The sequence below is a fragment of the Crassostrea angulata genome, chromosome 8, assembly GCF_025612915.1.
Source record: "Crassostrea angulata isolate pt1a10 chromosome 8, ASM2561291v2, whole genome shotgun sequence".
Taxonomy (NCBI): Eukaryota; Metazoa; Mollusca; class Bivalvia; order Ostreida; family Ostreidae; genus Magallana; species Magallana angulata.
Genome location: NC_069118.1, coordinates 30019799 through 30036289, shown reverse-complemented (window position 1 = coordinate 30036289; position 16491 = coordinate 30019799). Strand labels below are relative to the sequence as shown.

Here is a 16491-nt window from a genome sequence, read left to right as displayed (position 1 = left end):
TGCATCATTTATCTATATACAACTTTATTAAGATAATAAACTCGAATTTTTGGGATTTAATACCGATAAATCGGAAGAGTACCGTCTTTTGTTTTATATATTTTAAACATCATTGGCTTGAAGATTACCAATTTGAATTTATATTTTCTCCACTAAGCTTTGCTAATTTATAATCAACGAAAACTCCTCAAAAAATCCAGAAAATCATCTAGATTTTTTGGATTTTACAATCGTGCGCATGCGCATTACATTTACTCTAATGGGATCTTTATTTCCACAATATCATATTTGCATGAAAAAACTCAGAAACGATAATACAAATAAGTGTAAATTTTCATTGGAAATTTGCCACACTCACACACACACACACACACACACACACACACACACACATATATATATAAATATATATATATATGATTTTCTTATGAGAGAAATTATACATAGAAATTTAGTACATGTACTTACTTTAATTTTGTCTTTGTGATGGCAAAAAAATATTTGATTCCATGCAAAAAATTCATATTTATTTATATTTCTTATGAGAGTGAAGATAGAATGTTTTATTGTTAAAATGATAAATGTCTTACGGACCCGGTTTAACGATAGAATGTGTTCCATGTATTGTCTCTGTAGCAAAGAAAATATGTGTAAGTTGGTGAAAAAGTGTTTAATTCTTCCAATATATTGATTAAATTTTTAGATGAAAGGTATTTACAGTCTCAAAAACATTTATTATGATTAATTTTCAATGTAACTTCAATGTAATCTTCAATGCAACTTCATTAATTTTTCTAAAAAATCGTTTTGGAGCGATTCTGCAATTTTCTGCTGCATTACTGGTATATGGAAGGCATTCTAACACACACACACACACACACACACACACACACACACACACACACACATATATATATAAATATATATATGATTTTCTTATGAGAGAAATTATACATAGAAATTTAGTACATGTACTTACTTTAATTTTGTCTTTGTGATGGCAAAAAAATATTTGATTCCATGCAAAAAATTCATATTTATTTATATTTCTTATGAGAGTGAAGATAGAATGTTTTATTGTTAAAATGATAAATGTCTTACGGACCCGGTTTAACGATAGAATGTGTTCCATGTATTGTCTCTGTAGCAAAGAAAATATGTGTAAGTTGGTGAAAAAGTGTTTAATTCTTCCAATATATTGATTAAATTTTTAGATGAAAGGTATTTACAGTCTCAAAAACATTTATTATGATTAATTTTCAATGTAACTTCAATGTAATCTTCAATGCAACTTCATTAATTTTTCTAAAAAATCGTTTTGGAGCGATTCTGCAATTTTCTGCTGCATTACTGGTATATGGGAGGCATTCTAACTGTGGTGAGGGCCATTCCCAAGACACAGTTAGATTATTCTAACTAAGGAAAGTGTAGTGAAATTAAAAGCATTATTGTAGGCTTAAAGCTTTGTTACATAAATGTCAACAATACTGTGTGTCGATGTATCTATTTCGTAAATGTCCAATATGTAATGTCAACCCGTGCACGCATGGGTCAAAAGGGAGGTGGGGGGAGGGGGGCAAGTATACCTTTCTCATCTTTTCAAGGTAAATTTAGGAACAATTATCTTTGCTGTGAGACAAAGTGGGGGGACTTAACCCTCTATGATGCTATGTGCCTAATGGTTAGGTCTATATTGCAAAAAAAAGTGTGGGTGCACACCCTTTTGATAATAATATAGGGTTTTATAATCATATATTGACTGTTATTGGCAATATATATATAGGGTTTATTAGATCTGACCCCTGAGGTCATCCCCAAGAATTGGAAATTACCATCTATCTCTGAAACTGTTAAAGTCATGACCCCTAAACCATATATATTCTTGTTCCTTATGTCAAGGGTCAGCAAATGTTATGTAGGTCATGGGCCCTGTGGGTGGTCCTGACCCCCTCGAACAGCAAGTCTCTTAATATCTTCAAAACAGTTGAGATCCCCACCCTTAAACCATATATATTCTTGTTCCTTGTGTCAAGGGGCATCAAACAGTATGTAGGTCATGGGCCCCGGGGTGGTCATGAACCCCTTTGAACAGGAAGTGCACAGATATCTCGAAAACAGTTCAGATTCCCACCCCTTAACCATATATATTCTTGTTCTGAAGGGCATCAAACGGTATGTAGGTGGCCCTGGGGTTAAATTTAATTTTTCAAAACCTTAATGCACATCTAAAGAACAGTCCCTATGATATCCCAAGACATGATGTGTCTATCCATTAAATCATAAGAGGAGTTCTGGGATCTATGTTTTTTTTGAGTGATAAATGTCAGTTTTCTGCTACTATTTGACTCCCTGGATGAAATTTAAATTTTTAAAACCTTAATGCTCATCTATAGAACAGTCCCTATCATATCCCAAGACATGATTTGTCTATCCATTAAATCATAAGAGGAGTTCTGGGATCTATGTTTTTTTTTTGGAGTGATAAACCTCAATTTTCTCCTACTATTTGACTCCCAGGATGAAATTTAAATTTTGTAAACCTTAATGCTTATCTATAGGACAACCCCAATTATATACCAGGAGATGACGTAGCTACTCCAAAAGTTGTAAGAGAAGTTCAGGGAACCATACTATTTTTGCAAAAAAACTTCATTTTTGGCTGCCCACTGATCCCCTTAATAAAAGATAAATTTCTGGAACCTGATCACACTTCAAAATGACACCCCCAATCATTCTCTAGATCATTTGGCTACTGCAAAAAATGTTGTCGTTTTTTAAAACAGTTTTTATTGTAAAAATCATTTTTCAGCCATTAGATGACCCCCAGGACAAAATTCAAAATTCCAAAACCTTATTGCGCATCTGTAGAATACCCTAAAACATATTCCAAGAGATAATTTGTCTACTGTTGAAGATATAGGAGGAGTTCGAGAAAAAACGTCATTTTTTACCAATTATTTGACCCCCACTTTTGAAACCTTTTTACAAAACAACATGACACCCCAATTAAACTCCAAGAGTTTAGTTTGCTGGTTTATAAGATGTAAGAGCAGTTTGAGAAAGTAAAACGTGACAGACGGACGGATGGAACAGGGTTACAAGAATATACCCGAACTTTCTTTAGATAGTGCGGGAATAATAATAATTTTTTTTTATAATACATGATTGTATTATGTATTAGGTTTTCAAAATTTCTTCATTGCCTAATATTTGACATAAAGCTATTTACATCCAACTTAAAATCTGTACACCCATCTATTGTTGTTTTGTTTTCAGATCGTGAAATTGATTCAGGAGACCCAGTGTGGAGAGTACTCTGACAACTGTCAGCAATGTATGGACGTCAGAGACGCTAACTGTGGGTGGTGTGTGACCAGCAATAGGTATATACATGTACTATCAAGATTTTGGGGGGAAGGAATGAAAAATAGTCCTGCATACAGTAGATTGATCTTGCTAAGTAAGAGTATTGTAATGATATGTAAAATAGTCCTTCAGTTTCATGACTTGGTGGTTTTGTTTTATGTAGATGTACCACAAAAATGGAATGTGCAAGTGTTGGTACTGATTACTGGCTTCCATCTGTGAAAAACCAATGTCTGAGTCTGGAGTTTAAGGATTATCCATCAGGATATGCTTACAAACTGGATCAAACCACGGTATGAACATTAAGAAATATTAGAATGTTTGAAAGTCCACCCGAATATGAACTTGGTTGGTCACGTGATCAAATCCTTTGAAGCCAGAAGGTCTTCTTAGAAGATTTGATGACGTACAAGCCAAGTTCATATCCCTTTGAACATTTTAACATTGCTGTTTATTACTTAAATTTATGTTTGAGTAAGCAAATTGTTTAGAGTTATTAACATAACCATGTTTTTATATTCACAATAATGCAATCGTACAACGATAAGCATGTTCGTTAATCATTGTGACATCATTAAAAAGTTAACACAAAAATAAACATTTTTGCTATTCTATAAGTTCATGTTAGGAAACATATTTGAATACTCTTTAAGGGCAGGCATGGGGGATGGGGGTGGGTACAGTGCAGTCTCAGTTATCGGGATGCATTTGTTCCCATGTCAAATCGTCCGGATAGGTGAAGCATCCAGATATATGATATGTGTCTATTGTTCTCACAAATGATAAAGTATTTGATTGTAATGAGAGTTAATACTGTTTTGTTTGCCTTTAATACAAAGTAGCAACAAATTAAAATTGTCTGTTAAAATTCATATTTTTATACAATTACCGGTAAGAAACATGGCTTAATATCGTTACTTTATGAGGAAAAATATTAATCGGACTATAATTTTAATAATGACTGAATATATCTAAACTCGTGTGATAGGTGCTTATTTACATGTACATTATGTAACATTTTTGCCTTAATGAGTTCGTATAAGATAGGATGAATTCAATCTGATCTTTTACAATTAAATTCTGGTAGCAAATTTATGCTTGGTAAACCTGGTAGAGGTTATTTTGAAAGATATCAACAAGCGTCACTTGCTAGATTTTATAATAAATTCCCCGAAATTCAAATAAAGTTCAATTATAGTAAATTTTCCTTTAAGTATAATTTCATAAAATACACAAATTCAATTACCTTGCCATATTGGGCTCGTCTGGTTACGACTTTGTAAAACACTGTCTGGTAACAACTTCTAAATAATCTGACTTCTAAACCTAAAAAAAAAACAACTCAACTGACTAACTCCAAAACTAAACTAAACTAAACTCAATGTCTTAAATGCTCACGTTTATATATGAGTCAAACAACCTAACGTGAGGTTGCGCAACCCATTCGATTGACTTATTCCAGGTAAAAGCTACACATGAGTTCCTGCAACCGGAAGAATGAGAATATGAAAGTACAAAACATACGATAAACATGGGATGTATTGCAAGGTTAACTATGATATACAACAGATAATAAATACATTTTAGACATATACAGACCCTGAAACGTACTACTACCCCACACGCTCGCTACACGCTCGCGAAACGGTTCACACGAAACGCTGAACGGTTTACACGAAACGCTGCACGCTTTGCCCGAAACGCTAAACGATTTACACGAAACGCTGAACGGTTTACACGAAACGATTTTCGCACGAAACGATTTGCTCGCTTTTCACACGCTTTGGACACGCTTTTATCCTGATCGATTTTCGTTTCCGTCGGGACTTCTCGGATTTTTACCCTGACTCTGTTAGTAAGAATTAAGTTTAAAGAAAACACGAAATAATAGAAATACTGATATTAGAAACATATAGGTACATAAGTATTGAATTGATTAATTAAATTGATTTGGTACTAAAATTCAAAGCAAATAAATATTTGTTCACAGAATTAGCAAAAATACTACTTCTATAAATATATCTATTGGTTAAAAAGAAATAATCATGATTCTTATTAGAGCCGTAAATAATAAAAAATCAAGAAAAACAGTTACCGAAACTCAATATTCAATACCAAAAATAAAATCCGTATGATTACAAACTGAAATCGGTTTTTCAGTCTTCGACAAGATGTGTTTTTTTCTTCTCACATTAGTATTTCTATTGGTTTCAGACAATACGATGTAAAAATACTAACAGTAAATAAACCCATGATTATTTACATTGATAATTTTGAAAGTTATGTAAAATTAAATTTGTCACAAAAGTTAGAAAAAAATGCTATAAAACAACCGATTGATTTATTTCTTGTGTCGTATCATTCGGGTAAATAAATGTCACAGACAAAAATCCATCGATTAAACAATAAAGAATGTTGTCATTACTATTTTGGATTTCGGAAAGAACAAAAAATAAAAATGATTTAAATTTTTAACTCAATATTCGTATACATAACCGGCGCCCCACATAACGGCGTAAAGAGTATCTATCATAATTCTTTGAATTAAGTACCATGCATATAGATTCTCATAAGAATTAATTGTATGTGTACATTTTAGGCAAATTCCAGTGTGTTACATGTAATTACTTCTAAGATTTGTTGTTTTCCGGTATAAGTGTTTAAATAATTAAGATAACTGTGGAAATATTTTTAATCGGGATTCCCGCATTTTATAGATATGAACAGTATATTTTTTTCTTTTTATGTTTATATTTAATTTTGTTCAAATAAATGTTAAATAATATATCATTTAAATTGTGTGCATCATTGAATACTAATTCTGACTACCTTGAAGTCATTAAATTTCTATTGGCTATTGACAAAAAAAGAGACGCGTGACCATCCAATGAAAACGAATACACAGAGTTTGATTGACAGGTTCAGCCAAAAGCAGGTCTTACCCGATGTCCGAGGTCATTGTGTGCTTGTTGTACACAGCCAAATAGTCTCAGTACATTGTAACTAGTCTTCTTTTAATACGAGTACCTTTCTTTTGTTTGTTAAAAATTAATTCAATTTGTAAAAAGATAAATATATCATTTCTTAAAGATTTTTCATGAGTATACCTACAAAGAGAATTTTGCTAATCACAAACAGTTTAAAGTAATGTAAAACACGGGCGTTGTTTTGAAACAATTAAATTGTCAGAGAGTTCCGAATGAAATCTGATGAACGTTTCACACGATTCTCGCACGCTTTCCTCGAAACGATTTACACGCTTTAACCGAAACGCTGCACGGTTTACACGAAACGCTTCACGATTCACACGAAACGCTAAACGGTTTACACGAAACGCTAAACGGTTTACACGAAACGTTTCTCGCACGAAAGTCGCACGCTTTTTTGGTGTAGTAGTACGTTTCAGGGTCTGTAATAATGAGGAACAATGCTTCCGGTTGTTACTAATATACAATAATGAATATGAAATGCATTTTATAAATACAAATAAACAATCATACATCAAAAATTGTTACAATTATATATTTTTTACTTTACATTCCACAACATGCCAATTTCCGCAATAGTTGATGATTTATTTTAAAAAATTATTTTTCAATCATCATTAAAGTTATTTGTTACTTGCTGGAAAATTGCAAGATCCACAAATGCACTTATGATGGGTTAACACGCTTTCATTTTGTTTTCTTGTCTACTTCCTGCTTAATCCAACAAAGCATTCATGAGACAATTTGTTTAAGATAAATTCTTTGATTTGATTGACCACCAAAATATGTAAAACTTTCCAGTTTTTTAAAAATTAATTTTGCTAATTCATCTTTTGGAAAAAGGATGCTTTAAAAAGGGATGACACTTGACAGGTATACAGGTAAAGATACCCAAGCCATGTACAGTGATCCATCACTAATCTTGTCTAACTATAAGCACTGTCAGTAGTTTGAGAGTTAGAGTGTTTATACAAACTACTCATGAGGGTCTAACACCTGAAAAGGTGTAAAACTCAATTGACGGACGTAAAATTTCTGTAGTATTAAAATTTTACAGTCCGCCTAAATAAAACAAAATTGATAGTTGAACTGTGTTTTTGTGGTAAAAACAGGCCGTCCATATCCGGAATGCGGAATCCCAGATAAATGAGATATAATAACGTATGATAAATCTGTTCGCATATAAAATCATCCGTAAACTGATGTGTCCGGATATTTTGCTTTCATGCATAACATTGGTACAAACTAACTTCATCCCTTTGTAATTCAATTTTCTATTACACGTAATAAAAGCAGAAAATAAAACCCATTATTTTAAAAAATGATGTTAATGTGTGTCATATTTTGAGGCATGTTCAGTTATGTTTTACGTTAAAGATGAATAATTATTTTTTTAGCTAATTTCATGCTATATTTAACTAGAATTGCATTATAAACTGATGTTTAGTCATTCTAATAAATGATATCTTTTTATGCAGAAGCCAGTAACATTGTCTGTGACTTTTGTGCCACCACTTGAAACTAATGAAAACATGACATGCAGACTTGGTAATACATCGATACAACAAGATATTACACCTGGTTGGATTAATTGTACAATACCGGAAGAAACTAACAGTGGCAGAACAGAAAGGATATCATGTAATGTATCAGCAATTCAATACAGTAACTTAAGATTCTAAACTTTATATAAATATAAATAATTATTATTTGCTAAAAATTGCAAGAAGCACAACTCTTGGACTTTAAAATCAGCTTGCTATACCTGTATATTCATTATAGTATAATGAATATACAGATATTATCCAAATTCGTTATAACCATAATATTTTGCAAAGATTTCTTAAGAATTTTACTGGGGACTCAAAAAAACGTCGCTATATCCGAGAATTCGTTCTATCTGTGTTCGTACTAAACGAGTTTTACTGTAGTGCCGTTGATCAATTATCAATTGCAATGTTCAGGCTCTTCGATTTCTTTGCTTCACTGATAGATATTTTTTTATGATAAACAGTAATGTAATTGTAATGTAATTCAATTTGTTAATTGTAAAGTTTATTTAGATATTTTTATTGGAAGTTGATTTTAATTAACTCTCCTATGCAGTTGCTCTGGTAAACCAGAAGTAAAATAGTGTTTGGACCTAACCACAAATCATCAAGATTTAGTACTTGAAGATAATCATTAAGCTCAATGTAATTTATTCAGAAGCATTGAATTTTAATGAAACTAATTTTAATATAAATACCTTGAAAATATTCAGATTTTTTATGGTACAAACAATTTTTTAAATTTTTTCTAGTGGTATGTATTCATACAACAGAGTTCTATAAGACTGATTACCAAATATTTAAGCGCCATTTCTACAGCAGTAGCTAGCGTTTGGAATCAAGGGCAGAGTATCCAATCTCAAAATAGAACCAGTACTGGGGTAGACTATACTTAAATTATTAGTCCCCTACCGGTTTCACCGGTGGGGACTATAGCTTTCCTCTACATCTGTCAGTCCATCTGTCCGTCTGTCTGTCCGTCTGTCCATCCGTCCGTCCGTCTGTCTGTCCATCTGTTTGTCCCATTTCAGTTTTCCACACTTTTTTTCTTTATGCATTTGAGGAATAATATGAAACTTGCTGAACAGCTTCAAAATGTCAAACTACAGATCAAGTTTACACTTTTGTAGCGTCTGATTGACATATTTTCAAGAAAATTATTTTTTTAAATTCCAATTTTTTAATGTTCGGGTTAGTTATCGGGTTCGGTGTGTATTGAATAAACGAGGCCAGTATGTAGTCAGTAATAATATCGTTCGTTACTTGTACCATTCCTTTTATCATTTCTAACAAACAAATAAATTCTGTAAAATAGTGAAAAGCATTGTGTTGTAAATTTAATCGGCAGGGTTTTTTTGTATTATTACAATCGGGTTTGTTTTTGGGTTGGGCTGTTTAAGTGTTTGGTTTGATTCGGGGTACAGAAGACGGTAAGAAATGATATTGTGAATAACAGTGCATTGTTTTCACAAATTTTTACCAGCGAATACAGAATAGACTTGGCGAGATGAAATAAAGAGTATTATTTTACCTATTTTGTACAGTATTTAATTTCTATATCAACTATATAGTTTTAATTTCCTCTGTTCTTTTATCTCTGATTAAAGCATGACATCTCGTTAACAATAGCTCTGAAATAGTTGTGTGTTTGGAAGCTTTCATAGAATAATACAAACCGGTAGGGGACGTGTATTGCTTATGCAATACTCTCAGAATGCTTGTTATTATTTCTTTGTTAAAAAATTGCCTGGATAGTATTTTCAAGAAATATTTTGAGTACCGGTTCTGATACCTGCCATTGTAGAGTTTGATGGCCTTACACAACATGAATTACTTGATTCATCCGTTTTTTTCCTCCTATAGCTCGGAATTCTTGCTGAAAAAACCTGAGAATTCATATCCGTATAAAAATGTTTGAAATTATTCAAATACAGCTAAGAAACTACTTGTCATGTGAAATTATGTATTGTTGATTTTAAAATGAATGATAATCAATAAAATCAACTAACGTCAGTACTTCAGTACTTTGAAACTTCATGAATCATGAATTTGTATCATGAACTTCTTTAGCGAAAGCCATTGCATGTGAATATCTTGTATCATGAACTCTTTAACCATAAGCCACTGCATGTAGGAAAAATAAGATTTTAGTAATCGGACAATTTACAATTTTTATTATTATTTTACAGAATACAAAACTTCAAAATACATGGCTAGAATTACAGTCAATTTGTAACCAAACTGACACGTACCCAAACAGACTTGTAATCAAATTGTTGAGTAAAAAATGACTTCAGTTATTAAATTATGCCGGCCTTCAAAGAGTAAGAAGAAATTATAAATTTGAAAATTCAATTTATTCGTTTTTAGCTCACCTGAGCTGAAAGCTCAAGTGAGCTATTCTGATCACATTATGTCCGTCGTCCGTCTGTCCGTCCATCCGTCTGTCTGTCTGTCTGTCTGTCTGTCTGTCCGTCTGTAAACTTTTTACATTTTGAACTTCTTCTCTAAAACTGCTTATCCAATTTCAACCAAATTTGGCACAAAGCATCCTTATGGGAGGGCGAATATAAATTGCAGAAATAAAAGTCTGATCTGTATTCAAAGTGGAGAAAACTTTGAAACTGTAGAAAAAGGGGGGTGTATTTTTAAAAATCTTCTTCTCAAGAACTACTGAGTCCAATTCAACGTAGTTTAGCATAAATTATCCTTATGGGAAGGAAAATATAAATTTCAAAAATTAAGGGCTAATTCTGTTTCAAATCTGAGTTATTACAAAAATAATAATAAAGGAAAGGCGTGTTTCAATCAGTTTAATAGCTTCGGATTTGGCATCCGGTAAAATGGGTAGGCAAGACTTGGCCTGGGCAAAACAAAAGATTGACAGTTATAAATCTGCCAATCTCATTAAAATTTCAGGATATTTGATGGACCAGTATATTTGCATTCGCTGTAAATATTGCTGCAAAATAATGCGTATTTGGAATTGACGATTGCCGATCTGCCCCGGCTTTTATTTTGCCACGGCCCGGGTTTGCATACCCATTTTACCAAGACTCGTATTCCATACTTCTAAAAGGAGGTTCTTTGTTTAAAGCAGCCATGACATTATACGAAAAAGGGTCGATCTGACTAGTATGATGAATTTGCTTGTTGTGCTACAGTTCGCGTATGAAGGGAAATTTTGAAACATGCAAGATATATTGGTGCCGATTTTGTGAAGTAAATTGAGGCTAGATATTTTAATGCGTTGACAGTTTTCACACATGACGTTGGTGTTAGCTTGTTCTGATCTCGTTTCGTTTTCATTATTTATGCTTAGAACTATCGTCTGTATTTCGTGATTTTTACGTATCAAATCAAACAGAGACTTCGGTAAATCAAACAGTTAACTGTTTACCTGCGCAAATTAAGCAAAATCTGATGTATCAAAAAAGTACTGAAATACAATTCATTCTATTGGTAATTCGGCATTATCTTTTGCGTATGGGTAGATTAATGCAATAGGTTTTGTTGAGATGCTCGGCATTTTCACGAGTTTATTCAGTTTAAATAGAGTTTGATATCACTGACGGAAATATGTAGGTATATACATGTATATATATGATTCATTTCGAAAAAATTAATTGTGTCCTTTATTTGTTATAGTGCATGTTTCTTGTGTTTAATTGTTTACAATTTCTATTTACTAACCATATTTGAGTGTTAAGCTTCGAATTATAAGCAAGATACAGAGATTTGCTCACAATGCTATGATTGTACACAGATCTTAAACACTAAAGATTAAAAAAGTAAAAATTTTGTCAATATTTATTAAGAAAATTTTTGAAGTCTGTTCTTCCAGAAACCAACTTAAACAGCTTATTGTATTGTAAACTTAACCTTTTTTCGTCATCATTACTCTTACTGTACATGTGATCCTTGACTCTGTTTGTGTACATTTGTAGAAACTGATTTTGAACCTCAATTACCAGTGAACTGGTCTTGAGTGAATAAAAAAATTGAAAATCTTAGGCCATTCTTTTTTTCGATTTTAAATGCTGAATAGCAAATACCAAGTTAAAAATCTTAAGCTGAATGTAATAAACTCATGTGAACAAAATATGACAAACCTAGGCGAACTGTGAGCTCTGTATCTTGCTTATAATCCTACGATTGACGCTGAAATTTTGGTTGAACATTAGAAATTCTATATGAATTGGAGTATGTTAAATACTTGTACAAACAAAATAAAAGAATGATATTCTGTATATACCTACTCTCTGGGGCCCCCTCTTTATACAATAAATAATGTGAAATCTACATCAATTTTGATAGTTTTTCAGACACGAGTAAATAAAAACGACATCTTTAAAACAGTTTCCATAGTTCTGACACATTTCTGTTGCGGGGATAAAGTAATTATCGCTATTCCTAAGAAAATATCACAGCGGAAAATTATCCTGGTTTGTACGCGAAGTAAGTAACAGTTATTTAATTATAATGGAGAAGACAAATAAAATTTTTGAATGTTTTTAATTTGAGGAATTGAGCACATTGAGGTACAATTTTCTTCTTCACATCTATAAATGTAGGATTTTTTAAATAAAAAACAATAACTATTATATATTTTTTAAAAATGCAATAACTAGTACAGAGTTGATAAAAAAAATGTACGTATATGCTCTCATATATTTTGATCGCTTTACAAAGTGTGGGGGGGGGGGGGGGGGAGGGGGGGGGGGCAGAAAGAAAATATAGGGAATTGGAAGTTAACAACTTAACAGTATACCCCTACGAAATGTTTAGTTTTATATCTTGCGTAGGATTTTCTTATTCCGGTAAAAAATAGTATTTCATGAAGGTACAATGTCAAAGATTACGTGTATGCAAAAATAAGTGTAAAATTCGAATACTTTACAATATTTATTTTTTGTTATTCTACCGAGGGACCATATGCCACAATATCTTTTGAACGCCCATTGTTGCTCAGGTGAGTGATGTGGCCCCATGGGCCTCTTGTTTATAGAAAAGATGGCATGTAAACAGAAATTTCCTATCAAATGTTGATATAGGGACCTTTTTGGCAAACTTATAGGAAATTACATTATATTATCAAACATACTGCATTCATTTAATATCTCATCATTTCTTAATTATTGTTATAATATCAAAACCTAACCTTTACAAATTACTTTTTTTTTAGTATCATTGTTTACGACCAGCCAATGGATTATTGGTCTGTTTGGGTACGCGTCGGTTTGGGTACGACTTCACTTGACTCCCATTGCTGCATGTACTTTATTTTGAAATCATTTCTGTTACTGTACCTGTTATTATTGGCTAAACTGAGAGTTTGGGTTTATAGCACGCGACCGTTTGAGATATTTTTAATTCAGTCATCTGTTTCAAATAAAGAAAAGTAAGTTTGCTTGACAACTTTCTTGAATATGTTTTAAACATGAGCTTAAACAATCATTGTTCATTGCTATAAATTTACATCTTTGCACTTGCAGCAGTTGGGGATGTGACGTGATATTTAAGATTAAAAATATAAGAATATAACCTCTTTGTGATACGTTATTGTATCCCTTCTTTATAGTGTTCTGATGGGGCCACTTTGACCTTCGCCTTTAGGTCGAGGAGCGAGACTGCGAAGTTGCGAAGGCGAGAGTGCGACGGCGAAGGAGCGAAAGTGCGAAGATGCAACGGCGAAGATGCGAAGGCGAAAGTGAGAAGTTGCGAAGGCGAAGAAGCAATACTACTATCACTCCTTCGCCATCGCAACTTCGCACTCTCACCTTCGCATCTTCGCGCTTTCGCCTTTGCCTTTTTATTAGCTTTCATTTAAAGACAATTTTAGCTGTATAAAGAACATCTGAGGCAGACGATGAACTTTTTAGAATTTATTTTCAACAGCCTGCGCGGATCCATATCTTTTTCTAAAGGGGGGGGGGGGGGGGTTTCGATGGATAATTATATTTGTCGGGGGGGGGGGGGGGGGGGGGATCTGGGACATATTTTGGAGAGTGTATTATATATAATTAATAAAATTAAATTTTCAGGGGGATGGGATCTGGACCCTCTCTCCCCCTTTACTGCATGTGTGAAGTTATTAATATTGAATTTTCCGGGGGGGGGGGGGGGGGGGGCGGGGGGGGGGGAATGTTATTAGAATGTTACTGTGTTTGATCCACAGTAAACAGACAGCTGGTAAGTGACAGGAGTCTGGAAGTGCAGATGTATACATTATGGCGGACATTACATTTTATGTGGAGTATATAATGATTAGGCATAGCCAGCACTGGTAAACATTTATGTCACATATACACATTAAAATATTCATAGTAAGCACAATGGCATAGCGCATGCATACCAATAATGGATTTATCAGAAAACCTTGGCGAGTACGGTGCCTGCATCAAATTCTATGTAATCGACCGAGATTTTCTGAATGCTATCAAAAAAGGCGAAAGTGCGAAGTTGCAAAGGCGAGAGTGCGAAGGCGAAGGAGCGATAGTAGTATCGCTCCTTCACCTTTGGACTTTCGCCATTGCATCTTCGCGCTTCTTTTTCGCTCTTTAGCCGTCGCACTCTCACACTTTCGCCTTCGCAACTTCGCACTCTTGCATCTGCGACTTTAAGGCGAAAGTGCAAAGGTCGAAATGGCCCCATCGGAACACCATACTTCTTTGATTTGGCTTAAAATATCGATACATACAACTTGTATTTAAACAAAAGGAATTCACTAAATTCTGAGAGATTCATAGCTCAATTAAACGTCTGATTGCAAAATTATGTACTCAATAGTCTACGATTTGTGTATTACAGTACAATAACAAACGAAGAATTTTGTGAGTTCTGTTTATGTATCGTAATCCCAACAACCTTTAGTCTGACCCCACAAAAGGCATAATTCAAATTTCATTTTACAGAGAATAAAATCAACATGTAAAGGGATTTTACCACGTTATCATCATGAGATTGATAACTGGTACAGTAAATTGCTAAAACTTGGTAAACTAGGGGCTTGCTAAAAAGCAGAAAAACAAGATGTTTTTGGTTGTAAATAAAGATTTAATCTAATAGATGGATGAATAAGCTAGGAGTTCATCATTTAAAGTATATCAATTTTTATCAAAAAATACCCAGAAATAAGAAAATATGAAAAGAAAACTTTAATTTTAGCGATAACTTGTACTGTGCCAGTGGGACCCTGCTCTGCGAACACTCTATAATGATCAGTCTATATTCCATCCTTCCATCCTTCTGTCCATCTGTCCATCCGAGATCTCTCTTCTCTCCCCTTGGTCCAATATTGCTTTTACTTCACTCACAAGAGTGCCTATGGTCAAAGGGTGTGCAGTGACCTTGAATGAAGTTTAAGGGTCAAGATCATATCAGACAATGCTAAAATCCGTTTTAAGAGCATGTACTCAACTCTTAGTCCTATCTGGCTCAAATATTTTACGTAAACATAGTTTATCAGCCAAAACAATTTTGTAAAGCTTTTTTTCTTTAAACCAGCAAGAACAAGTTTTTTTCAATATTTGCCCTAAAATCCAAAAGTTGATTAAATACCATAAAAATGCACATGTACCATCTTGAACATAAATATATATATATATGTGTTTATAAAAAGTACAATGTTATGCACTTTTATCTTGTTTCAAAAAATTATTAGGACTTCAACATTTTGGCATATTGCTAAGATTTGGTAAAAAAATGATGAAAAATGGCACATTTTTTTATAGTTTTTTTTTAAAGAAAAATGTGTCTGCAGTCATCGCCCACAACAAAATTAATATATTTTATGTAATATCACATGATAAAGTTACAATGTAAGTTTCATAATGGGCGACAGCTGCGGACATAATTTGCTAATCAAAAAACCTCTAGGGAACTGATGTCTTCTGCTCATCAGTTTTATGAAAATGACGGGAAAATGCATGGTTTAATTATGACGTCACAATCAACCTTGTGAAAGTCTAATCATGTAATTATATATAGATTTTAATTTATGATTATTCTTGTGTAAATAAATGTTACATTTCAATTGTTTGTGATATTTTTAAAATTCACTATGAAACAGGGCAAAATATGACTGACCTGTACCTTGTTCTTTGCAATTTCAATCATAAGTATAAAACATCAGAAAGTTTACCATGTACATTTTTTTCAATACTTCATATTCTAGACCAAGAGGGAGATATTCCACTCCAGATCTTGCTGAACAGAAATGTCATAGCAGAAATAAAAATACTGTTCTACAGATGTTCTAATTTTACCAGGTATGACTGGAGTCTTTTGTAGATACGATAACTGTTATGATTTTTATGGCACAGTTGAAAAGATTGTAATGTAAGTGGAAAAAGATCAAAGATTTCTTTAATGTCATAGAATTGATATTATAACATCCTATGAATGGACTTTGTTTTAGTACATACTAGATGATATCCCGGGCAAGCGTTGGAATTAACTCATATTCACATTAATTTGACTAGACTTCGCACGGGTTAACATTGTATATGATACAGAGGGTTCCACTTAATCTGATAGTCTGTTTGTCAGGCAAAAATTATCAGATTAACAGATTATTTGATTAACCA

The 16491-nt window shown here is 33.1% G+C and overlaps 1 protein-coding gene across 1 annotated transcript in view; it reads left to right on the top strand.

Moving 5' to 3' along the window:
• The window catches only part of LOC128157927 (plexin-A4-like), a 90679-nt gene that overhangs the window by 26620 nt on the left and 47568 nt on the right, over positions 1-16491 (top strand). The window contains exons 4-7 of the mRNA XM_052820599.1: positions 3277-3383; positions 3530-3659; positions 7832-7994; positions 16080-16173. Coding sequence (XP_052676559.1) covers positions 3277-3383; positions 3530-3659; positions 7832-7994; positions 16080-16173 — 494 coding nt within the window. The remainder of the gene's footprint in view (positions 1-3276; positions 3384-3529; positions 3660-7831; positions 7995-16079; positions 16174-16491) is intronic.